This window comes from Lepidochelys kempii, chromosome 1, assembly GCF_965140265.1.
Source record: "Lepidochelys kempii isolate rLepKem1 chromosome 1, rLepKem1.hap2, whole genome shotgun sequence".
NCBI classification, from domain to species: Eukaryota; Metazoa; Chordata; order Testudines; family Cheloniidae; genus Lepidochelys; species Lepidochelys kempii.
In genome coordinates, this window is record NC_133256.1 from 116,728,641 (window position 1) to 116,755,871 (window position 27,231).

The 27,231-nt window shown below is 41.9% G+C and overlaps 1 protein-coding gene across 5 annotated transcripts in view; it reads left to right on the top strand.

The window, feature by feature from the left end:
* The window catches only part of RFX8 (regulatory factor X8), a 48,570-nt gene that overhangs the window by 15,416 nt on the left and 5,923 nt on the right, over nt 1–27,231 (top strand). The window contains exons 5-12 of one of the 5 annotated variants that reach the window (XM_073327607.1): nt 4,818–4,881; nt 12,316–12,426; nt 12,513–12,590; nt 13,321–13,434; nt 14,153–14,303; nt 19,539–19,597; nt 24,817–24,973; nt 25,770–25,864. In XM_073327607.1, the coding sequence (XP_073183708.1) occupies nt 4,818–4,881; nt 12,316–12,426; nt 12,513–12,590; nt 13,321–13,434; nt 14,153–14,303; nt 19,539–19,597; nt 24,817–24,973; nt 25,770–25,864 (829 nt within the window). Of the gene's footprint in view, nt 1–4,817; nt 4,882–12,315; nt 12,427–12,512; nt 12,591–13,320; nt 13,435–14,152; nt 14,304–19,538; nt 19,598–24,816; nt 24,974–25,769; nt 25,865–27,231 lie in introns of those variants that run through there. The other 4 variants (XM_073327571.1, XM_073327598.1, XM_073327580.1 and 1 more) reach the window with 4 other exon arrangements.

Consider the following 27,231-nt stretch of genomic DNA (forward strand, 5'->3'; position numbering starts at 1 on the left):
GGTGACCAGAGAGCAAGTGTGAAAAATCGGGACGGGGGTGGAGGGTAATGGGCATCTCTGTAAGACAAAGACCCAAATATTGGGACAGTATAAAAATCTTATAAAATCAGGACATCTGGTCACCCTAACTATAAATGACTATATGAGCTGCAAGGGAATGGAAAATTAGACCCCATCACTTTGACTGTGCACCCTGTTACACCAGTTTTACAGCAGTGTAACTGCACTGAAGTCAGAGGAGTGAGGCTGGCATAAAACTGGTGGAATAGAGTGGAGGATCAGGTTCTGTAGCTGATCAACTAACAAATACTTATTCGGAGAATAAACAAATTGTTCTCAGAGAGTCCCAAATTCAAATAGTATCCATAGCTACCTATAGACATGGGTTTAGAGCAGCCATCATGGGGAGCTCGCCTCCTGGTTCCTGTCTAGGAATGTGGCAAATAAGTGCATCAGTCTGCAGCACCCTTGTCCTCCTGGAAAAGAAGTAACAGTTTCTAGTCACTGTACTCCTTAGAAAGAAAAGGAGGACTTGTGGCACCTTAGAGACTAACCAATTTATTTGAGCATAAGCTTTCGTGAGCTACAGCTCACTTCATCGGATGCATTGGGATGCACTCCTTAGCTCCTTTCTGTTGAAGAAACCACATCCAACTGGCACTGCCTCTGCTGCTGGGTTCGGCTTAGCCACAGCGGGGAGCTGCTGTGCAATAGCCCAACAGCGACTGCAGCACCTGCTCCAGCAGCTTCCCTGGCTCTGGCTTCCCTGCAGTTTGTCCTTCATCCCTAAAACAAGCAGCTGAAATTGGACCAAAACACCTGCAGATCTAGGTGTTTGGCTGGAGGCTACCTGTTGGAAGTTTTGTGTCACTACACTGACTGTGGGGCCCCTCTTCCCATTTTCATCTCCCTGCCAAGGATATCCTTAGCCCCTGAAAAACAGGTCTCTTCTTTGGTTATACCCTGGTGATCAAGAGACATTCTCCAGAGAGAGAGCGGCTATGAAAATGACAATGTAGTGACCTCTTTCCAGTTTCAAGAGAGATTTTGAGATTTGATAAATATAAATAAATAAAATAAACTCCTTTTACTGGTTATAACAGAGAAGTATAACAAAAGTGTGATCATGTTTGTCCTAATAGTATTAACTCACTTTCACAGGCCTCCCTGTTGAGTCCGTTACTTTCTGAAATCACCATCATCTTACATATGGGGTCTAATTAAAGCTGATAAACTGGTAAAAAATTCACTTAAAAAAAATTTACATCAACATTTTCAAAAAATCCAAGAATTCCAACTAGCGTTATAGCTATTTGTAGCCCCCAAGCCCTCCAAAAACCATCATGAACATTTAATCATTTTTTAAAATAATTTAAAATATTTTTTGGCAAAATATTTAAAAATATCAAAATATGAAAGACTGGAGTTGGAGATTTCCAAAATCTGGTGTGATTAATTAATTAATGTCAAAGAAGATCTTAACATTTTCTTCTAAATAATGGAAATTGATCTTGAATCTGCTACGGAATCTAATCTTAATACTGTTTATGTAAAACTCTTTATATTGCTCCTCCATCTGGAAGGAGTCTGAGAGAGGCTCTTTCACCTGCCACCCTCCTCTTCCTCTTTTCCCCTCAGTCTTCCTCTGTCACTTTTCTTCCCCTCTTTCAGGCCTATGGTATTCCCTTCCCCACAATTTCTTTCCCGTTTCAACTGCAGTTACCCCCCAAATCCCCCAAAAACACATTAACAGGAATGAATAAATATCAGATGATCTTGTTGTTACTCATCCTCCCCTTCCTCTACCCACTTCCTTTTCTTTCTTTCCTTTTCACTTACATCTTTCTTGACCTTATTTAGATGGTAAGTGCATTAGGGTAGGAACTTCCCTCACTCTCTCTGTTCTGTGTGATGCCTAGCTCACTTTCGGGTACTGGGTAAATAAAGATAATATTTGCTAACAGTAGAGTCACATATATGTTAATTTTTCCAAGGCAGAGATCAGACTGTGTTTACACTTAATTATCTTTGAGCTTTCATCTGGCTGTTGAGTGGAGGGAGAGTGCTGCCATTTGTCTGTTTCTAGGCAGCAGCAGCAGCTCACACACTCACATGTTGCCTGACTGGCCCTAATGAAGGGGGGCAGCACAAGAACAAGCACGCTGTGCCAGCCAGCCTACTGAGCGAGAGCACAGCTGAGATGTGTTGCCATAGTAGCAGCAGCACAAGATACAGCTGGCCACCTTCTCGGAGCAGGAACTGAAAATCCTTTTTTTTTTTTTTTTTTTAAACAGATTTTAGAAATCTGCAAAATTAACAAAATAAATGACAGGAATACTTCTAGTTCTAAGTTTCTTCATTTCTTCTCTCACCAACTTAAAAAGCTCTGGATTCTAGGATAGTGTTGGTGTTAAGGCATTAAACATATTATTGAACATACATAGTGTTAAGGTCGTGGACCATAATGGTCATTGATCAACAATTTCATTTTTCCAGCGGAATGGAGATTTCATGGCAGATCATAGTGGCAGAGTGGTGATCTCTCAGGTGGCTAGATCCAGTCCCATGGATGGTTTTAAATATCAGGACTGAGACCTTGAATTGGCCTCTGTTCTTAATGAGAAGCCAGTGCAAACAGCAGGGCAGTGGGATAATGTGTTTTTAGTAACTTGTGTTTTTAAGGCCTGTACTACACTGAAAAGTTGATTCAGTATAGTTACATGCGGCAGGGTATGAAAAAAGAGTCCTTTTGTCAACTTAGGGTCTGTCTATACTTAAACCACTACAGCAGTGATTCTCAACCAGGGGTACGCATGCCCCTGGGGGTACATCAACTCATCTAGATATTTGCCTAGTTTTACAAAAGGCTACATAAAAAGCACTAGCAATGTCAGTACAAACTAAAATTTCATACAATGACATTATACTGCTCTGTGAACTATGCACTGAAAATAAGTACAATATTTATATTCCAATGGATTTATTTTAGAATTATAGGGTAAAAATGAGAAAGTAAGCAATTTACCACTAATAGTGTGCTGTGACACTTTTGTATTTTTAAGTGAGGTGTAACTGGGGGGTATGCAAGACAAATTAGACTCCTGAAAGTGGTCTGGAAAGGCTGAGCACCACCCACCGCACTACAGCGGCAAAGCTGCAGCCGCTGCTTTACTGCTTCAGTGTAGACACTACCTAGGCCTCTTGGTGTAGGTAATCCAGTTCCTCAAGAGATGGTAGCTAGGTCAAGAGAAGAATTACTCTGTTGACCTAATGCTGTCTACTCCAGGGGTAACGTTGGCATAGCTATGTCTCTCAGGTAGAGTTGCCAATCCAGGATTGTCCTGGAGTCTCCAGGAATTAAAGATTAATCTTTAATTAAAGATTGTCATGTGATGAAACCTCCAGGAATATGTCCAACCAAAATTGTCAACCCTACTTTAGGGGTGTGGATTTTTTATATGCCCAAGAGACTTAGATATTCTGATGTAAGTTCCCAATGTAGACCATCCCTCAGATAACTTTGTTCGGGGAGGAGTTTTCCTAACCTGACAGAAAAACCCCTTCCATCAGAGTAGGCTGCAGCTACACTACGGGGCTGTGATGGCACAACTATGATGACATACTAAATTGGTATAGTCTCTGTAGTGACTAACATGCCCTAAGTAGATAACGCTGCTGCATTTTCCCTGGTTTGAGTTATTTCAGGGTGGGTGGCTTTCTCCCTACACATAATGAGTTGCAGTAAGCAAGTCTTGAGGTCACAAATGCATGGATCACTATCATGAGGTCTGTGTCTGGTTGGACAGCCCTAATGCAGGCTTCTGGCCAGCTGTAAGTGGAAGTGTACTTTTTACACAACCGTGACTATGCTCCAAAAACACTGAGGAGTCCAAAAGGACCGAAAGCTATGAAAATTCTTCAAAATACTTCCTTCTTCCTGTCAGTATTACATAGGGTGACCAGACAGAAAGTGTGAAAAATTGGGACGGGGGTGGGGGGTAATAGGAGCCTATATAAGAAAAAGACCCAAAAATCAGGACTGTCCCTATAAAATCAGAACATCTGGTCACCCTGGTACTACATCTCTTTTGCCTGGTTGGCTGGCTGAAGCTGATCACAACCACAGAGAGAGCTGGGAGATGGTGTTGTTTACAGCAGATGTAAAACAGGTAGAGCTACATATTTTCTGCACATTCTTGGCATTTCAGTCTATGTTGTCAAACCAGCTTCCTCGAGTTCATATAAATGTTAGTAGGATGGACTAGGGCTGAGCCTTGTGGGACACCTCTGATGCATTACAAAGTTGAAGAACCAGTTCCTACTCTGAACAATGTACAATCTAAATTGACCATAAAGGATCGGGGGCGGGGGGGAAAGGGATGGGATGTACAATCAAAGTGATCAAGATGATAAAAAGGGCCTCTCATTATTTACATGTTTGTAGTTCTTTTGTGTGTTTGTTTCAGTGGAGCTGTATCCACTAATGTAAAATAGTGAATTTGGCACAAGAAGTTAAAAAAAACCTAATCACCTACCTTTGCATTTTAAAATGGCCTGTTTGTTGATTTTATTTGCATAATGATTTTTTAATTAAGATCTGAGAAATCAACCCATTTAGAAAATCAATTAATAAACTAAAAGTCATGGGACGAAGTGGTAAGAGGGAGAGGTTGTTTCTTAAAATTATTATTATTACACAAACGGTTGTGTCAGTCCCAGTCTGATAACCTAGCCAGTTAGAGATAATTTTCATACTAAAGACCTAATAAGCCAACAGTTTTTAAAATTGGAGTTATGTTATGTGTATTCCACCACAGTGGGGATGGCTCCAGTTCTGAGGATGTAGCAAATTATGAGAGCAACGGCTACAGAAAAGGAACAGTGAGTATCAAATAAAGTGGATTTACTACAAAACTGAAAGATCAATAATGGTTTAATGAGCTAAAACGATCACAACATTATGTCTTAGTAAAGTGCAGCTTGCCCATAATACCCTTTAAAGTAGTATATCTCTGTGTATAGGTTCATTAGCTGGCTACTTATTTTTTTGCTTACTTACTGGTTAAATATTTTTCGTCACCTCACTGTCTGCCCAAATCATTAGGTAGGCTTAATGTGGAAGCTGTAGCTAAGAGAGCCCAGGTTTGTGTCTATCGGTGTCAGTAGGACATGGCCTTCGCTGTGCAGGCCCACACTTAGACTCATTTCCAAACTCAAAATATCGGGCTGCTGAGCCTGAATCAGTACAGTTCAATGAGACTGTATTGGCATGACAAGAATTCAAGTATTGCCAAAGGATTATAAAAAAAAAAAAAAAACCCTCTCGACCATTAGGGTCTGATGTGAAGCTCACCTGCTAGTGCAGATGTTTCTGAAATAACACTGCTGGGAGTTGTCTTGACATTGGAGTTCTTGGTAGTCTGTCAACAGGATGTGACCAATATGAGAACCCTGATTAAACTGAGGGAAAGGAGGAGTGTGGATGTATCCCTTATTTTTGTAGAGCACTTGGATATGGCAATGAGTGTATTACAAGTGTATGCACCGATGATAGATGAAAAACGTGCAGACACAGGACAACATTATATCCAGCAACCTCACTAGCAGAGCCAGATACACTTAACATTAGTTAGAATGTCATGATTATGAAATGTGTTAGTATGTCTACACTATAGTGTAAGCCCAGGTGCAAGGTTAACCCCACTTATGTCTACACTGCAATTGAGCTAATCCAGGCTAGGGCTCTGGACCCTGCAGGCCTGGAAGGTCCAAGCTCAAGTCAAGCTGGGACCCAGGGTCAAACCTTTTGCAAAGTGAGCTGCTTCCTGGTAATGTGCAGGATGGGAGGTAAAGTTTTCTCACAGTGCGCTACAGTCCTAGGGTAGAGCAGCCACATTTGGGTCGGGGTAGTAGGGACTCTGGGATATGGTTACTTGGGTATGCACATTGCAGTGTGGATCCCAGAGTCCTAGGTTTCAGCATGGGTTAGAAAAGTCTTAACATAGAGTTTAAATACAATGTAGATGCTCAAGCCCAGGGTTCCCTAACACGGGTCAGCTGACTCAAGTCCCACTAACCCTAAATTTACATTGCAGTGTGGACATACCCATAGAAAAGGTGCATAGGATATACATATCACTAAATACGTTCTGTGAAAAAAAATGTATATTCTTTAGGCTCTGGATTTCTAGCCTGCCCATACCTGTTCCTTTTACCTACCTTCCAGTGAATAGGTGAGGTGTCACAGTTCCAGGTTTCGCTGCCTGTAGCAATCATCTGTCTATGGGTGGGAATCTGCATTCCTGGCCCTCCAGACCAGAGTTTTAGGGTTGCAGTTTCCTTACTTATCCCAGCAGTCTGAGATTAGTGCAATGCCTGCTCTGCTCTCTCCCAGGGCTCTGACAGAGTTTACCAGTGATCAGCCAACTTGCACAGAGCACAGTATATTTATTTAGAACAAAAGCATTACAGAGAAAATGTATCATAAATGAATAAACAGTCTACATACATGCCAAGCTTACCAGGTGTCACCCATCTTCTACATGTAGACCCTTCCAGCAGGGTTTTGCCCTCTTGGTTAACATCTCATGTCTGTTCATGCAATTCCCCTCAAGAGGTGTTACTTCTGCATAGTTGTTTATGCATCGGGAGTTTGCATTGATTACCCTGTCAGCTTCTCCCCAGCTCCAAAACATGCACTGCCCTGCTCAGTCTTTATCAAGGAAGTTTATTTCCTTAACAGAAATAGCAAACAAACAGAAAACAGTCTTTTAACTCAATCCTTGGCCTAGGGTGACCAGATGTCCCGATTTTATACAGCCAGTCCTGATTTTTGGGTCTTTCTTATATCGGCTCCTATTACCCCCCACCACCCTCTGTCCTGATTTTTCACGCTTGCTGTCAGGTCACCCTGCCTTGGCCCCAGGTTTCAGGGCCACCTTTCCCAGGGGTCTCTGGCACTCCAGTTCCTTGCAGTTTCCCTGGCAGCTCTGCTCTCTTCTTGTAGCAACAGCCCCAGAGATGCTTCCCTTGCTCCAGGGACCCACCTCAGGAGCTAACTCCACTTCAGTGTGGGTCTCCCCTCCCCAAAGCACAACCTGTCTCAATCAATCTCCCCTAGTTCCCCACTAGCAATCCTTTATAGACCCAGGGATAGCCCAGCCCTCTTTAACTGCCTGGAATGGGTTTACCTGTTCTGGTCCAGGGTTGCTGGGCTTAGTCTATCTACAGAGCCAGCTACCCTGTGATACCCTCCAGTGATTTAAGTTCCTGCAGGAAGTTCTGTGATCCTCCTTCATGGAGCCAGAATTCAATCCCCTAGCTCACAGAGCTATATATAGAATTTATAGATATAATAATCTGTGAAGAACCCATGTGCATATAATATCTGGCACATCTCAAAAAAATATTCTTGGAAGCTTCTGCACTATGACACTCCTTGGGGGTACCCAACGTTGTGAGGCACCTCACTGCCACCTGGCCTTAGCATGAAGGAGTCTTGTGTTTGCCTGCTGTGGATCAGCTCCCTGAAACCAATAGCCTTTGGCATCACAAGCACTTCCTACCTTCCAGGCCTCCGAGGAGGAATTTGCTCATTCTCTGCAGGGAGTGACAGGCACCACCAACCCCCTGCGTCCTCCAAGCATTCCCTGCAGTGTCCAGCCCTTTACCCACTGAACATGCACACAATTACCAGGCCAGCTGTTTCCAGAGGAACAGTACATACCAGCTTTAAAGATTCAATGAAGAATCTTCACTTTGCCTAACACCAGCACTTAGATGTATTTATAGTGAAAACAAGAATAAGATGATTATTATTATTCTGAGACCCTGGGGGTTTTTTGCCTTCTTCCGCAGCACGGGTCATTTGCAGACTTAAATTAGAGTCCATGGTGGAGTCTCTGTAACTTGAAGTCTTTAAATCATGATTTGAGGACTTAAGTAACTCAGCCAGAGTATTACAAGAGTGGGTGAGTGAGGTTCTGTGGCCTGCAATATTCAGGACATCAGACTAGATGATCATGATAGTCCTTTCTGATCATAGATTCATAGAATATCAGGGTTGGAAGGGACCTCAGGAGGTCAATTAGTCCAACCCCTTGCTCAAAGCAGGGCTAATCCCCAACTAAATCATCCCAGCTAGGGCTTTGTCAAGCCTGACCTTGAAAACCTCTAAGGAAGGAGATTCCACCACCTCCCTAGGTAAGCCATTCCAGTGCTTCACCACCCTCCTAATGAAAAAGTTTTTCCTAATATCCAACCTAAAACCTCCCCCACTGCAACTTGAGGCCATTGCTCCTTGTTCTGTCATCTGCCACCACTGAGAACAGTCTAGATCCATCTTCTGTGGAACCCCCTTTCAGGTAGTTGAAAGCAGCTGTCAAATCCCCCCTCATTCTTCTCTTCTGCAGACTAAATAATCCCAGTTCCCTCATCCTCTTCTCATAAATCATATGCTCCAGCCCCCTAATTATTTCTGTTGCCCTCTGCTGGACTCTTTCCAATTTTTCCATTTAATTTAAACTGAATTAGCTCCAGATCACTCGAATTAAGGTTGTCCTCTACACACAGTTCTGTGAAATCCTCACTACTCACCAAATACTAAATCTAAAGTGGCATCACCTCTTGTTGGTTTGGTGAAGAAATCTGTCAGTTATCACATCCAGGAATATCTGGGCCCTCTTGTCCTCCCATCTATATCTGGGAAATCAATATCTCACACAATTCCCAGTATAGTATTGAGTAGTATTGAGTTCATTAAAAACATTAAAGATGTCTCTATCCATATCCAAATTGGATTCTGGGAGTCTATAGCATACTCCAAGCACTATCCCTGGGGAATCTGTGGTAGCTTTCTTCCCTAAAGTGATTTTGACACAGTCACTGTCTTATCCATTCCATCACTTCTAATTTCTTCACAGTCTACCTCATTGTTAATATACAATGCTACTCCACCACCTTTACCTTTATTTCTGTCTTTCCTGAACAGCCCATACCCTTCAATACATGTACTTCAATCTTTACTAATTCCACCATGTTTCTGTTATCCCTATAATATGTGGTTTCACTTTCTGCACCCGTTTCAGAGTAACAGCCGTGTTAGTCTGTATTTGCAAAAAGAAAAGGAGTACTTGTGGCACCTTACAGACTAACCAATTTATTTGAGCATAAGCTTTTGTGAGCTACAGCTCACTTCATTGGATGCATACTGTGGAAAGTGTAGAAGATCTTTTTATATACACACAAAGCATGAAAAAATACCTCCTCCTTTAGATAAGCTATTACCAGCAGGAGAGTGGGGTGGGAGGAGGTATTTTTTCATGCTTTGTGTGTATATAAAAAGATCTTCTACACTTTCCACAGTATGCATCCGATGAAGTGAGCTGTAGCTCACGAAAGCTTATGCTCAAATAAATCACTTTCTGCACCAGTAACTCTAATTCCTCCATTTTGTTACCCAGGCTCCTTGCTTTGGTGTACTGAAATCTTAGTAGTTTCTGTATTGCTTTGCCCAGATTCCTCACCTGTTTAGGTACAGTCGTTATGCTGCCAGTATCACCTACCTGAGCTATCATTGGTATTGGCACTATCTTTCCTCTTGATGTCCATTCTGCTACTTCTGTTGTTCCTTTCTCCATTGCTATATCCTTTCTTACTAGAGTTTCTTCCCATTCAGTATTACAAGCAGGTGTGGAGAATACGTGAACATCTCCCAACTGTCTCCCCCAGATACCTAGTTTGAAAGTTCTTTTAATCAGTTGTGCCAACCTCCATCCCAGAAATCTGTTTCCCTCCCTACTCAGGTGGAATCCATCCCATGAGAATAGTCCTTTGTCCATGAATACTTTCCAGTGATCAAATATCCCAAAGCGCTCCTTACAGCACCACTGCCTGGCCATCATCGTAATGGTTGATCATCATATTGTTGTCTCACCTTCATTCTCCTCCTCTAGGGAAATGGCAGAATCCCACTCAAGATCACCGGAGACGCCATTTCTTAAAGTATCTTACCCAGCCTGGCATAATCTCTCTTGATGTGTTCTAGCAAGAATCAGTTGTTCCCATGTGAAGGGCAGTGAATTCTTCCCTGCTCTCATTAGGATTCTCTTCAGCCTCAGGTCCACATCCCATATCTTAGCTCCCAGCAGACAGCATACTCATCCGTTTTCCAGATCATCTCTGGTGACAGGCCTGTCTGTTCTTAATAGGGAGTCCCCTATTGTTGCTGTGATTCTCTGGTCTTCCTCGTTCTGTTCTTTCCGGCTACAAGTCCTCTTATCTTTAGCTCTTTCTTGCTATCTTCTGCAAGTTGTCACCTATCCCTCCTGGGGCTCCAAACCCTGGCAATCTGCATTTACGGTTCCCCTCTTCTTGTAGGACTAGCCACCCTTCTCTTATTCCTTGCCCTCCCATGTTCTGTTGCAGCCTGCTGTGCTCTTCATTGTACAACTCAGCAAACCTGTTCCTGAGCTCTGTTTCTCCTTCACTAGCTGATCTTTTCCTGTGCCTGGTTCTCATGGTCCCATGCTGCCACTGGCCACTTTCCTCATCCAGCAGTCTACCCTCAAAGTTCTCCAGTCCAGCTTGCATCTGTGAAACTCGAATTTTCCCTTCAGCCTCCTCTTGCCTTCCCTCCATTCTCTGCAGACTCCAGCACAGGGCCCTCTGAGGGCAATAAAAGGGTCTGACGCCCATGAGCACTTTAAGGCTGCCCTCCCTGGATCACTCCCTGCCACCCCACTATTGTCCAAAGTTCAGCATCTCTACAGGAAAGCATGAAGGGAGTCAGCTCACCGCTTGGCACCTCTTCACGGCCAAGCGTGGCATGGTAACTCGCTTCCGCTCTTCTCATGCCTTGGCCTCTGGCCAGGTCAGTTCCAAGTCTCACCCCTTCAGGGGTAGTCCATAAGCCAAATCAACAGGGTTAGTAATAGGTGAAGGAGGGGGAAATGCCTCCCTCTCAGGGTTTATCAGAAGCCGGTCCTCCCTTGCCTCAGGGAGGGACCTTCATGCAGCTGTGGATGGGAGAGATCCTGCCTTCCCTCAGTCCTTTCTTCAGAAGCTGCAAGGTCCTTTTTCTTCCCTGGCCTGCCTCCAAGTGAGCTGTTCTGCTCCCTTTTAATTCCTCCTCCAGTCTGTGAATCTCTTGCAGGAGTGGCAGGGCAGGGCTGGCTGATCCCAGAGCAGCTCTTTAACCCCTTGTTGTCCAGTGCAAGACTTGGTACCCCATGACACTCCCCATATATACTCCAGCAAACCTTTGATCTGTACCACCAGATAAGATTCTCTCCCCACTGTTGTTTTTCTCTTCCTGTCAATTTCTTTCTGAAGTCCCCACAATCCTTCATTTGCATATAATTGAGACTGGTGATGGGAGACCCATTATGAATGAGACAATATTCAGTTTACATGTAAACAGACAGATGGGTCTTGTCTGACAGAAAACCTGTTTTTTCACCTTTGCTGGTGACCACTATTTTTATTTAGACTTTAAGAACATATTTGCAGCTCCTTACGTGTATATACATATACAATTCACAAAACTATTGGTGACCAGCGTGACACTGGCTTTTATTTGAGACCTTACATGACACTCTTTTGTGAGCTAGACTGTATGTCAGGTCCCAGTGATCTCTGTAACCCCTCTGCACCTCCTTGCTGGTTGGCATTACAGAGTCTTGATTTCCAAGCACTTCTAAGGTCTCACATCTGTCATAATAGGTATCAGGACAAGAATTCCCATGGAGAAATAGATGAGTTGCTTTGACAATATTGTTTATACAACATATAAACACACTGTGGCCCAGATTTTTAAAGGTATGTAGATGTTACTGTGCTCAGTGTCACAATGCCTAAGTCTCATTTTCAAAAGGAATTTAGGAACTGGGGAGTCTAAATCCTATTGACTGTTGAGGGGATTCAAGCTCCTAAATCAGGTTTCAGAGTAACAGCCGTGTTAGTCTGTATTCGCAAAAAGAAAAGGAGTACTTGTGGCACCTTAGAGACTAACCAATTTATTTGAACATAAGCTTTTGTGAGCTACAGCTTATGTAGCTCACGAAAGCTTATGCTCAAATAAATTGGTTAGTCTCTAAGGTGCCACAAGTACTCCTGCTCCTAAATCAGTTAGGTGTTGTGATGCTGAGCACAGCAATGACTAAATACCTTTATAAATCTGGGCCTGAGTGCCTTTAATATAATGTGAAATGTTAGTAAGATAAGTGTGTTCTTCTTTTATTAACATTTTATTGTTTAAATTTAAAAATCTAACAAAGTGATTGTTTTTAAAAAAGTAAGCCTTTAAATTGTTTCCAGTCTGGTATCAATTTGCAGACAGAGAAAGACAAATGTGGATCCCCTTTGCCTGAATTCAAGAGATTTTCTTCTTGGGAGCAAGAGTTAGGAAAGACACACTCATATAAAATAGTAAGTTTAGCCATTCAGTAATCAAGAAAATTAGCTCTTGGCCTGTGTGATTGTTTTGCAGACTCTTTTTTGTTTGCATTCTCTAGGTTGCATTGCTTGCTGATGATTATTGTAACTACTGTCAAGATGTTTTACAGAACTTGAGGAACAAAGAACTTGACAGGGTATACCCTTGTTTTAATAACATATCTGTAAATATGAGTATTAGTGATTTATTTAGATGACAAAAACTGATTGTAATGACAAAATTATTTCCATGTAGTTCACTTTCTTTGTCAGGTGGTGATTATTTATATGCAAAATGAGCACTCAGTTAAATCATTCTGGAATACTTTGTTAACATAACATACTTACATGTTCCAAAGACCAAATTAGAGACCCAACTGTTTATGTGCCTAACTCCCATTAAATTTAAAATGAGTTCGAATTTAAATACTTTGCAAAGGGCAGATGCTGACTTTTGAAAGAGGAAAAAATGCTTGGTGGATCTCAGAACACTCTAAGGAGAACAAGACTTCTACCAAACTTTGCCTTAGATTTTGGCTGATTTCTATTTAAACATGGGTTGCTTGAGGGGGTGATTTACAGAACTGTTCTTGAGAAAGGCCTAGTTCATATTCAGCCAGTTAGCCCCATATCTGGGGCCATATTTATGCTACTGCTTCTTTTCTTTTTTTCTTCAATTTTGATTCTTCCTTTTAAGGTTTAACTGGCTCCCCCTGGCTGCTCTAACCTGGGCCTGAACTAGGGCTAGGATGGAGCCAGGAAGAGAACCAAGGAACCACTATTGGCTCCTCTCTCTGCTGCACTGAGGAGTGTTGTGTTGTTTGCATTCAGTTTAGCGTTCTACAAGTGCAGATTTAATGAATATTAACCAAAGAATTTGTGCAATAGGTGGAAGACCGTATCATGTCATTCTGGAAGTCTTTGCAGCCTGAAACAGTAATGCTTATGTCCCTGCCAGATGTATGCAGACTGTTTAAATGCTATGATAGACAGCTGTTCAAGGTACTGTAGACACAGATTTGTTTATTGCAATTATTTTGCTATCTGTTCATATCTTTTCTATAATTCTATTTGAGACATAATCACAGATGTTTATTATTATCTGTACCCGGGAAATACCACCTGAATCTTAAATCTGTTCTTTGTACTCTATGCTGAAGCTCTATGGCTGAGGTTTTTGGATGAGCCCATTGGAGTTTGCCACCCCACTCTCACTGAATTTCCATAGGCTCCTTTAAAAGATCCAGCCTACATCCATGGAATTTGCTTTTATGACCTTGGGCTATTTTATCTGAGGTTGCATCTGATGAAGAATGAACACTGAATTAGTGCCATTTTAAAAAAACAAACAAACCTATGTTGTTCCTTTGACAGCAGTACATACTTTTGGTGAAATTCCATATTGAAACATATAGCTTTTCATTCATAAGAGTTTACCGTTTACCTGAAATTGGCCATCATAATAATGTTTGATAACTAAACATCATTTATTTAATTAGGCTTGTATAGACCTCACATCCAGGCTGAGGTCTAAGTTGTATAGATTTGTTCCTGCTGCCATTAAAATCAATGGGAGTTTTGTCATTGACTTTAGTGAAAGCAGGAACAGGCTCTTAGTATTATGCAGATTTAGGCCATAAATATAATTTTGTCTTATGATGCTAGAAGCATCTGTAGTAAGCCAAAAATAATTTATTTTCCCTATGAACCTCTGTTTTAGGAAATGGAGAGCATTCTGCTTGATGACTTCCTGGAAGATGTCTCTATACAGTATTTGAAGTCAGTCAGATTGTTCAGTAAAAATGTTAAACTCTGGCTGCTTACTGTTTTGGAAGATTTTCCACTCTTACTACGGATGTCCAAAATCAAAGGTGTGCATCAGGAATAGAGAAATTATTAGTGGATGGATGGATGGATGGATAGAAATTGTCCAAAACTTTATAACAAATCTATTTTTAAGCTCCACCTACAGTGCAAAGAAGACTATGATTTTGATAATATGATTTTAAAAACTTTCAGGTGGCATGATTTTGATACCTGTGAGAACTCGGATTAATTTGGTTACAACCAAAAATAAGTAGTCTCAACGATTTGTAAAAACAGTTTTAACCAAAGTATATCCAGTCAATGCTAAACCATGCTAAGTAAGAGTGTTTATAATACCTTTTGTAAATCCTGTGCCTTAGCATAGCCTCTTTGGCAGTGTCAATGATTATGAATAAGGTGCAGAGAAGGTAGATCATAGTTAGAAATAGCTGAAACTGACAGCAAGGTCTGTCTTAAAGTTATAGTACATGACCAGTATTTTGGTAAACAAAATAAATACCTGAGTGTAACTTTACAAATAACAGATAAATAGTGGTTTTGTAATTGGCCATTTTGTAAGCTGTAACAAACGTCAAAGTTCCTATTCATTTACGAAATTATTATATGCAGGGTTGGTAGCATCATCTATTATTAAGCTTGCCCAACACTTCCCATTATGAGACCCTGTTTTCAGTTTCTTATAACTTTTTGCTAAACTTTAAAAAATTGGGTTGAAATTTTCCATGCTAGGTGACTGCCTCAAACTGAATTTTCTTGGAAAATTTCAGGGGGAACAGTTCAGCCATTTATGAGAACGAGGCTAGAAGAAAATACGTTGTTTTGCCCATGTTAAAAAATCTGAAGCATTTTCTTTCTTTATTCTTTATTATTATTATCAGTCATCATCAACGTCATAGCTCCTGGGAGCCCAGACATGTACCAAAGCCCCATTGTGCTAGGTGCTGTAGAAACATGGAACAAAAAGACAGTCTCTGCCTCAAAGAGCTTGCAATCTAAGACCAGAGACAACAGATGGATACAGACAGACAGATGGGGCAGTACAAGGAAACAGCCAGCATGATAGGCAGTGGTCTCAGCACTAACTGTTGTCAATTTTTTGTAGGCCTCACAGTAAAGTGCAGTTTTAAGGAGGATTCTGAAGGTGGATAATGAGGCTGCTTTATGGATGTTTATAGGGAGCTTCTCCCAAGCATGAAGGGCAGCATGGCAGAAAGCATATAGGTGTTTGAAAATTTTAAGTGGGTGATGATGGCTGACATCATGGGCTGATCAGAGTTGGGAGTCAGTGTTTCATTACTGAATGGGTGATGGTAGGTCATGAAGGGCCTTGAAAGTGAAGATAAATGGTGTATGTTTGATATGATAGTGGAGAGGGAGCCAGTGAAGGGATGTAAAGAGAGGGGTGACATAGTCAAACGCTAGGTGAATGATCTTTGCAGGAGCATTCTGAATGAATAGCAACAGGGCAAGGGTCAGGGAAGATGATGTTGCAGTGATTGAGATGCGAGATGATGAGAGCTTGGACATGAGTTTTAGCTGTGTGGATGGATAGGAAAGGCTGTATCTTAGAGGTGTTATGCAGAAAGAATCTGCAAGAGTTAGACATTTCCTAGGTCCTCACATCCAGGCTGAGGTCTGAGTTGAAGATGACACCCAGGTTACTGGACTTAGTGGCAGAGAAGACGGCCCGTGTTGTCCAGTGATTGAGAAAGGAGATAGTAGGAAAGGTTTGGGTGGAGAATTAGGAGCTCCTTTTTGCTAGGTTGAGCTTGATGGCTGATGGCTAGACATCCACAAGACGATGTCTGAGAGACAGTCTGGGATTTTAGTTTGGACAGAAGGAGACATGTCTGGAGTAGAGAAGTATATCTCTGAAATACTCTAGCGCTCTCATCATGCCCTGAAATTTGACCAAGGGGGAGGAGGAGGCTTTGTGTCAGGGATGTACCTTATGCTGTCCCTGTGAAAATCTGCCCAAATTTGGCCAAGTTATAAATCTTGGAAAAATTTCAGTTTGCACATGCTTACTAGATTTGAGAGAGCTTATCAGGTAAAATCTCTGACGATTCCATACTAAGTGAGCATGCTCCATCCCCTCACAGCTTCTAGTAGGGTGACCAGATGTCCCAGTTTTATAGGGACAGTCCTGATATTTGCGGGGTTTTTTTTTATGTAGGTGCCTATTATACCCCCACTCCCACCCCCATTTTTTACACTTTCTATATGGTCAACCTAGCTCCTAATGCTGCCAGACTGCACATATGCCATCTCCACAGAAAAACTGAACATGCTCCAGGGCTACCGGGGTGAAGACAAACGTTCACTGTAATGGCTGCTCTTGGCTGCTGCAGGCTAGGGTGGGGGCTGGCACCAGAATGGAGAGCAAGGAACCTGTCTCTCTTGTGCTCTCATGACCCTCCCTGATGGCAGCCAGGGAGTGTGGAGAAGGAAGCCATCTGCTTCAAATACAGAGGGGATAAAAAACAGATGATAGGGGGAGAGAAAGGGGTAGATTGGATTAAGGAGTCTGTAGAGACTGGAACATACGGAGGAGAGAACTGTAACTGGGAGTTGGAGGGAAAGAGTGGGACTGGCAGCAGTGAGGGAAATGGATTTGGCAGAACTGGGAGCTACTTGACTATGGTGGGGGAACACTGAGATCAGATGTGGAGATTGGGGTAGTCTGGGACTGGTTGCACAAGGAGACTGTGGCAATGAAGCAGTGAGGGTTAAACAGAGAAGGGATGGGGAGACAGATCTGTCAAGGAGCTCAGTTGCGACGGGAAAACTGGTATGGGCTGGACAAAGAGACTGGCACAAGGAGACAGGGAGTGGGTGAGGGAGACTGAGATTGGATGAGGAGCCCAGAATAGGAGACTAGGACTGGGCACCAGTGGTTGGGTGGTAAGAGACAAATCAGATGAAGGAGTCAGGAGGTGGGAACTGGGATTGGTTGGGCAAGGAGACTTAGACTGGGCTAAGAAACCTGAAGAATACAGACTGAAACTGGCAAGTAGAATGGGACTGAAGGGTTAAGTTAGGGAAAAATAATCAGAAGAGAGTGTGCCCACTGGAGCACACTCCTTGCCAGAAACTGGAACGGAATCCAAGAATGGGATTCTGTTTCTGCTTCTGCCACAGAGTTTGTATGTATTGCTAAGCAAGTTACTTAACCAAAACTTTTCAGAGGTAGTTGTCATAGTTTCAGGGTAACTGCACCTGTATTTACCTTCCATGGTCCCTCGAGGGCACTCATTTAAAGGTTTACAGCTCCAAGTTGTCACCTCTCCTGGGTGGTCACCCATGTCTCACTCCCTTCTGACAGGGATTTTTTAGGCTGCACTGCTTCCTGATCTACACTGTGACATCCCCAGCAAGCCAGTCTGCCTGAAAGACAGTGCCTGTGCTGTGCTTTCTCTCTGCGGGCTATGACCAGTGTATTGACAGCAGTTACAAGTTACCATACAGCTCCTTCTAAGCAAGCACATGTATTCTTAAGGTAAAAGCAAGGAAGAAAGAATATAAAAACAATAAAAGAAACTACACGCATGCTAAAAAGTTTCAGACATCACCCCCAGCTGCAACACAGGGGTTTGGTAGGTGTCAGTCTTTCAGACCCCATAGCTGGCTTTCCCTTTGGTTACAAGTTCATTTCATCTTTAGATCAGGAACGGAACCATGGCCCTGAGTCAGTTTAAGCTCAGGCTGTTTATCCCAAAGTCCTTTCTTTGTCTGTTGGTCTCTGGAGAACCTAGTTTGAAGCAAAATATGTGAGCCTCCCGAGGAGAGGTACCTCTTTGGAGGTGTTATAATTTGAGAGATTTGCCTTAATTCTCCCCTACTATTTTCACTTTCTGGACGAACTGTGGTAACTCTCCCCCCATGGGGTGCATTCAGTCCCTGGCCCACAATGATACATAAACCATTCATACACTTAATACAGTATGGTCTCCCAAAGATATTGCAGGCAATTGCCCTGTCTGTCAATGGTCACTAACTGTTTCTCGCTTTCTGAGTGCCCACCTTGAGACCCTGGGGCCTGATTTGTGCTAAGCACTGACAGCTGTAACTAAAGTCAATGGGAGCTTGAATATATAAAGTCCTATATAACACTAAGAACTCAGAAAAATCAGGACCTGTGTGTCTCAAATTGGGCACCCAAAATTAGTGGATATTTTTTACCATAATGTCTCTAAGTGCATCAGTTCCCATCTGTAAAATGAGGATTATAATGACTATCTGTGTTATCATAGCACTTAGGCCCCAGTCATGGACCAGGACCTCATGGTGCTAGATGCTGTACAACCACAGAATATTGATTATCTGCTCATTAACTGAGCACCATCCATCCTGCACAGTGAATGAGACAGGGGTCCAGTGGAAAAACTAGTGTGTGATCATCTAATTAAAGACTGTATCGTAATGCATAGGCACAAGGGGGTCAAATTAAGGTTTCAAAGGCAATCTTAACGCTGGCCTTACATAACGTTTGAGTGTTTGACTTTGCAACCTTAATAATGTTCTTTTAACATAGTCTTTTGTGGGTAATATATTATATTGGGCCTTATTCAGAAATAAACATAGCCTTCTGGCCTGCATAAACCCCAGAAGGTCATGGATACTAATCAGAGAAAAGAATGTCCGTCTGGAAACTTCTGTAACTTATTTTATAGTTACACTGGATCTCCCTGCACCTAAGGATAAGACATAAACAATATTTTATCCTTAAGATCCCAGGGCAGGGACAATGCTTTCCGAGTGTTTCAGTGTCTAGCACATTGTGAGTGCTACTGGAAACAAAATACCAGCTCTTAGTCATTATCTAAGAATAATGGACTGTGGAATCAGGAAGGCGAAGGTTTCGGTTTTTAAATCAAAATTGAAAACGTTTATAATTGTTGTTGCTTTAATTGATCTTAAATTGTAATATAACAGCATATGGCTGCAAGTAAAAAAGAAAAAGTATAGTGGGGGGGAAATCTTGGGGGTTTTCTCCTCTTTGTCATGAGTCTATTAATTTTAGGAATAAGTTTTAATCAGTGCAGCTATTGTCTGCTAACTGCAAGCTTTAGAATGATAGGGCTGAATCCTACAAGATACTGAGTACTTCAACTGTCTTTGAAGTCAAGGCACTAAATACCTTGCAGGATTAAGCCCTCAGCCTTTCACATTGCTCCTTCAGGGGCCCATTTTCTAAATTATAATATCTGTCTTCATTAATGTGCTTTAGAATTTAAAATGCCAATGATAAGAAACACCTGCCTCTTCCTCCTTAACAGAAGTTACTGTGTTTGTAAAAAGACTAAGAAGAAAGACGTATCTTTCTAATATGGCAAAGGTATGTTTTATGTACTTTTTAAAACCAGAACCCATAAAGCACAAGGCTTGAACACCTCACATGTAATAAGCCTGACCTAGGTTTTGGTTAATTATTTTACACACTCTTTTTGTAATATAACAACAAAACATTTCTTTATGTTTGTGTATTGCTACAAGCCATGATTGGGGGGTCAAATCATGCCTCCTAAGTCCACACACGGAGAGCACTCCTTTGCACTGTTTACCACTCTGGATCCTGCAGAAGCCTCTCAAATAAAGTCAGGATCCATGCCGGTACCACAGCTGTAATGAAGCCACACTAGCAGGGAGCTGAGGAGGAGAGTTCAAGCTAGAGTTCAAGCTGTTTCAGAGACACAAGGCCTTTGCACAGATCCCTGGGGAATCAGTCAGGTGTGGAGACAAGCCTGTGCCCTTTTCCGCTAGGGTAGGCCATCCTCACCACTCCATCCCCAATAGGACAATCAGCAAGGATCTCTGCAAGCTTGCTTTCACACAGCTTTCCTCCTTGGGGTCACCTTCTATGGGTTTTGTCATGGGAGGGATGATCATGGTCTAAAACAGGAAATATAAGATCAATGACAGTGTGGGTCTCCAACTCCTTGTTGGCCCCGCAGTGCTATTCTTCCTAAATAAAATGACCAGAAAAACTTCAGCAAGGAGCTGGCTCTCTAACCCCATAACTAGTATGTTGTATATTTTATAACAAAATTTTATTTATTTATGGCTAGATTGCGAGGTGGGCTGCACTCCTCTCCCCTCCTTTGCATGAGCTACTTTTACCTTGGGTCTAGATGTGCAGGGATAAAGAGTACTGCACATTTGCTTACTCTGCCCTGAGCAGATATGCAAGGAGTGGGCAGGGAGGAGGAGGAAAAGTGTGTGGTGGCTACACCCCTCCAATATGCAGACCAACAAAGGTGAGCCAAAATACTAGTGGTAATTACTACCCTCCTCTTCACCCCTGAGCAAGGTGAGGCAGAGGGGAGGCCTTTCATTTAGTTTATTGAAAACCACAGCATTAGCAAAATAAAAAAGACACAATTTAAAAAGCTAAAAATAAATCATACATTTTTTAAAAATCAAATTGCCCCCTTCCACACACACACCAGGCCTGTCCTGTGAGGGGACAAGCATCCTCAACTCCCATTGACTGCAGCATGCCTTAAGGGTGCTGAATACTTCATAAGGTCAGGCTCTCACTGCCCTCATCACTATTTCTTATGCACCTTACAGAACAACCTGCAAGACTCAGGGTGCCTATGACACCCATTAATTCAAAATGTGTTTATTTAGATTTACTAGGCTTGTTTTGTCACTGTGTTTTAGTTCTGCTGTCAGGGAGCTGCTTTCAGTTCTCTGATACTCAGCTGCCCCCTCTCAGCACAAATTAAAGTTACTGGGGGTCAGCTTTAACTTACATCAGTGAGCTTTATTCCAGATGAAATTCACCCTATGCCAGGGGAATTCTCCAGTGGCAATCTCTGGCAGCTTTAGGTTCCATCTAGCATCATCTAGAATCTGTGCAACTGTAAGTTGCCCTTATACCCTAAATATATTATGGCCTGATTCTTATTTACACTAAGAGCCCTTTCTACCACTCACATGTGTAAGGCCCCTTTAAACTACCAGAGCAGTATACAGAGGCGTTAGTGTAAATGGGAATGTGTTTTTAAAAACACATATTTGAACAAGTGAAATATGAAATAAGTCTTTAAAACAAACTTTCAGAAAACCTTCCTTCATCAAGATAGCCTCTATTACAGCTTATTACATTAGAGACTATTTCATGTCCAGATTTGGTGGCTTCTGGTGAACCAAGGCAGGAAGCAAATGCCTGTCAAGGATCCTTCATTGGATCGTTCTACTAGATCCCTCACTGGGCCTTCAGCCCCTTCCTGGTTATGCTACAGGACTGATAGCCTGAACACCTCAAATAATCATAAGAAACACATAGGTATCTCACAGGGAATTAGGTGGTCACTCAGGTAGATAGAACCCAAACCACATGGAGCTTTTATAGGTCAAAAGCAAACCCTCCTACACTCAAAGTACACCTTGAACTTTATGCAGAAATAAATTGGCAGCCAGTGCACTATGCTCCGAATGAGTAACACCACTGAATGACTGTGTTGCTGCATTCTGCGTCAACTGCAATTTCTGAATGGTATAAACACATAGCTCCACACAGAGTGCTTTGCAATAATCTAACCACCTGGTGACAAAGCATGGGCAACCTTGGCAAGATCAGCATCTGAAAGAGAATGATGTAACCTCTCTGCCATGTGCAGATGATAAGAAGCACACTTGACATCTGCTGATGTTGGGACACCCAGAAATAATTGGGGATGTAATAAAATGGGCATACTTAGGGCCATCCTTACCCATACGCAAAGTACGCAGCTGCGTAGGGCACCAGGAAATTTGGGGCACCCAAATTTCCTGGTGCCCTGTGCAGCTGTGTGCTGCTCCAGCCCCTGCTCTGGCTCTTCCCCAGGCCCCTACCCCTCCTCGGCCCCTTTCCCTCCTCTGCCCCTGCCCCCACTCTCCTGAGCTCTGCAGCAGGACTGGGGCTGCACTCATCAGCGGCGGAAAGTGCAGTGACTTGGCCGTGCCGCTGGTGAGTGCTGGGGGGTGGTTTCCCCCTGTCCCCCAAGCCAGCCCCGCCCCCTCCCGTGGCGGCCTGGGCCTGCACCTCCCCCCCGCCCCCGCAGAGGCCTGGGGCCAGCCCCCCTGCAGAGGCGCCCCCCCCATGGGGGGCTGCGTAGGGCCACACAATAGCTAGGGACGGCCCTGGGCATACCTCTTCAAAGAGGAGTGTGGATATAACTTCTGCCATTTCCTCTGATTGCTTCTTATGTTCCATAAGCATTATCTAGGTGTTGTGAGGGTTGGTTTTTAGTCAGCAAGCCCTCACTCATAGCCCAACACAATAAATTGCTGCACTGCACCAATGGGGTCTAAAGAAATGGAAATATGGAACTGGGTGTCATACTGAGGATGCCACACCCATATTTTGTCACTAATGTTCAGAGTCGCATTCTCTTGGTTTTAGCAGCTGCTGTTAGAAGCCTGGGGTGGTCTTATTTCCTGATAACAGAAAAAGGCAGGGGTGTTTTGTAAGTCAGGTGTTTCTAGTTTGTTGTTTCCTGTGAGCCTGGAAACTCCCAGTGAAACAGGGAGAAGAAGGGGGTAATATTTAATCCTGCCCAAAAACTGTTTTGCAAGATGAACTGCATTAAACTAAAATGAATGAGGACTGGAATGTTATTGATATTGCAGTCAAATGGGGTAAATAATGGAAAAAAACAGGTTAGAATTATATTTGCAAATAAATTAGCCTATTGTACTCCACTGCTATTTGTGCTTTCATTCATTATTCACAAATATCCAGTTGATTGCTGGGTTTTTGTGAAAATGTTTGTGAATCCTGAAAGTTTTCTGGGTTTTAACACAAATGATTATTCATCTGGAAGTCCATACCAGAGGTGCATTATTCATCATCTATTATTTTCTCTTCATTATTTTCCCATTTTAAAAGTTTCATTAGGAAAGCCAAAATAATACTGTGTGATAAAGGTAACCAGTCACAACCTATGAATAGTAAATAGGTGAAGTGAACAGTTCATAAACAATCTACAAGCTGAAAATTAATTGCTGAAAGTATTGGGGGAATAGGTGTGAATGAGGAATACACTGAATAAATCAGAATCACTTCACAAATGATTCACAAACAAAGGAAAAGGTATTCAGTGTCAACTAATACTATTTTAACAAATAATTCAACCAATTTTACATTTCAGATCTCAGAGATAGGGCTGTTATATTTTCTGAGCAGGATGTGAAACATTGCCTGTGAATTTAATTGAGACACACACATCAATGTCCATTGCCATTGAGGAAAAGTTAGTCCTGATACACCTTTTTATTCTTCAGTCTTTATAAGACTACAATATTCTTTGATATAAGAATGTTATACCAATAAAATAAAAACCAGCAGGATCTTATTAAAGGGGAAAAGGCAAAATGCCACATTTATTGTGAATACAGAAAGAATCATAGTCAGCAGTTAGTTATAGCTATAACATTCCATTCAATCTCATATCTATTCACACATTCATTCATACAAACACACACACAGGTTCTGCAAGGTTGTTATCATAGTTACCAGCCTTAGAGTTGCTCATGCCAAGCCACTGGCCAGGTGGCCTGGACATGAGGAGGGAGTAGGGCCTTGTCAGATGCTCATCTGATGCTCCTGGAAGTTGGTTTGCAGAATCAGACCCCAAAGTTCTCACTTTCTGGAGTCCATTTTTATAGGAATTTCTTCCTATGCTAATCTATGGGAACTGCTTTCATCATGCTGTTGCTGAATCAATCAGCAGATGTCACATTCCTGACGGCTCCGTGCTGCCAGATGTTATCTTGTTCTTTGGTTCTCCCATTCTTGAGGCTGTTCAGTGGATTCCAGCCAGTCTGCCCTCCGGGGGTCCTCTGGTTATTTCCACTTGATGCCTTCTTCAGCCAATGGACACTGGATTCTTAGGCTGGCACCTCCCTGATCATTCAGTTATTATCCACACCAAGCATCCATCCACATACATCCTCTATCTCTATTTTAATCACAATTGTTAACGAAGCAAGATGAATACAACAAAAGGGCGGGGAGTCTCTGGGTGCTGTTTCTGTTGTTACAGAGTATTGCTTTGAGTCTCTCTCTGTGTGAGTAGTTGTTGTTACAAAGAATTGCTTTGAGAACAGACTCTGTCTTAGAATGTACTAACACAATTAGCAGCTTGCAAGTTTCACACAGAGAGGGAGAGAAACAGTACCAAAAACCAAGAGACCTCTTAATTAGTAATACCCTGGAATTTAAACTATGGGGAATCAAACTCATTTGTGATTTTAATACAGAACTACTTTAATATGATCCAACAAGAGCAACAGGCTCGCATACTGAGAATTCACCAGGCCAGTTTATTTTATATTGGTCAATATTGTCTGTTCCACCTTGCTCAAGAATACAGAATATAGTTGAGAAGTAAATCATCAATCACTGAACATTCTGTGAGGACAACTTGAAATGTGCCTAATTAGTCCTTTGGGGACCAGACTGTTTGTGTAATGTCATTCTTACTTAACACTGAACAAGGGGTACTTTTTGACAGAGAAGGGTTTAACAGAATTAAAGGTATTTCCTTTTTCCCCCTTTATCTATAGACAATGAGAATAGTCTTGAACAACAACAGCAGAGTCACTATTTTAAAATCAGACTTGAATGCCATCATCAACCAGGGAATTGTGGACATTCCTGGAAACCCCTTGCAAAAGAAGTTTAGAAATATGGACGAAATGGAAAGTGACATGGAACTCAAATGTAATATGTTTATATATTATTATAATATTTATATATTATATTATTATATATTATTATATTATTATAATATTTATGTATTATTATAATATTTTTCCATTCAGTGAAGCACTTGTCACACATGTTATTTAAGCTTTAGCATTTCCCCGTGTTTGTTTATTCATGATCTTTTCTAATTGGAAGCGTAGTCTTGCTATAACACTACTTATTGGAACAGGTCCAGTAAAATTGAGATTGGTACATATAACGTTACTCTCTAAGCATTAAAGGATAAGAATGATAAGCTTTCAGTTACGGCTCAAAATTTTCAAACATTTTGCTTTTGCCATATCCGAACTGAGTTTGGGCAATGGTGGCTAAATTTTTAGTTTCTCAGCAAAATTTTCAGAAACTCCTTTTATCATTTGAAAGCAATTGTCTCCACATCAGCAGGTGAAAAAGACTGCTTTGTGAATCAAGTGAAAACTCAAATTATTAATCTGATAGTGTTTACAAACTCAGTCCCTCCATTCTCCTTTCACTGAAATAACCTCTACTCTTAGAGGGCCAGAATCTGCCACCTTTACTCATGGTGAGTAGTCATGTATTACAGTGATGGAAAAGGACATGATCCTGAATAGAATGGAATTAATTTCAGAGTTAGGTGCCTCCCAGCATTAATGGGGGTGTCAAAATCTGGTCCAAAATGTATTAATTATATGTTGTGAGCAGTTGTTTAATGTTTTTTGTTTTTTTTTTACATTACTGCTAAAGAGAAGTGTAAACCAAATGCTGCAAGGGTTCCTTTTATATTTTACAGGCTTGAATAACTTGATTTCCTTGCTGGATACTTCCACAGATGTCAGGGTTTTCCTGAACTGTATGTCTTCAAATCTTCAAGCTTTTGTCATTCAGGTACAGAATTAACTCATTATTTAAAAAAGAAAAAAAACCCATAAGAACGGCCCTACTGGGTCAGACCAAAGGTCCATCTAGCCCAGTAGCCTGTCTTCCGACAGTGGCCAATGCCAGGTGCCCCAGAGGGAATGAACAGAACAGGTAATCATCAAGTGATCCATCCCGTTGCCCAATCCCAGCTTCTGGCAAAATCACACCATTTATCATATGTTTGTCTTTCATGTTACAGTAAAGTCAGTTGTTATCCTGCTTGTCAGCAGTTTGCAGCAGAGGTATTGCATACCAATATTCAGACTACATTATCAAGATTACATAAATTATGTAAAGAAGAAAGCATTTGTCAGACACAGATTTCATCTTTGCATGCATCCTGTATAATCACACAGCTGGGAATGCAAGTATCTGGTCTAAGTTCACATGACACATTACCTTCCTTTATAACCTAAAACCTGTAAGAAAAGGCAGATAAGACTGAAAACTATGCTTCATAATTTAGGAGACGTTAAAATCTGAGAAGCTGGTAGAAAAGTGGTTTTTCATACTGAAATAGCTGTGCCTATGGAAATAGATGTAACTATACTTAATACTGGTTTCACACACCACACAACAAAAACACTAACCCTGGAACTTATCCTCGCAACAGAGCCCGTTGCCAACTGTGCCCACATATCTATTCAGGGGACACCATCATAGGGCCTGATCACATCAGCCACACTATCAGAGACTTGTTCACCTGCACATATACCAATGTGATATATGCCATCATGTGCCAGCAATGCCCCTCTGCCATGTACATTGGCCAAACTGGACAGTCTCTACATAAAAGAATAAATGGACACAAATCAGTCGTCAAGAATTATAACATTCAAAAACCAGTCGGAGAACACTTCAGTCTCTTTGGTCACTCGATTACAGACCTAAAAGTGGCAATTCTTCAACAAAAAAACTTCAAAAACAGACTCCAACGAGAGACTGCTGAATTGGAATTAATTGCAAACTGGACACAATTAACTTAGACTTGACTGGAAGTGGATGTGTCATTACACAAAGTAAAACTATTTCCCCATGTTTATTTCCCCCACTACTGTTCCTCACACATTCTTGTCAACCGCTGGAAATGGCCCACCTTGATTATCACTACAAAAGGTTTTTTGTTGTTGTTGTCCCATCCCGTCCCGTCCCCCATCGTCCCCCCGTCCCTCCTCCCCCCCCGTGGTAATAGCTCACCTTACCTGATCACTCTCGTTACAGTGTATATGGTAACACCCATTGTTCATGTTCTCTGTGTATATAAAATCTCCCCACTGTATTTTCTATTGCATGCATCCGATGAAGTGAACTGTAGCTCACGGAAGCTTATGCTT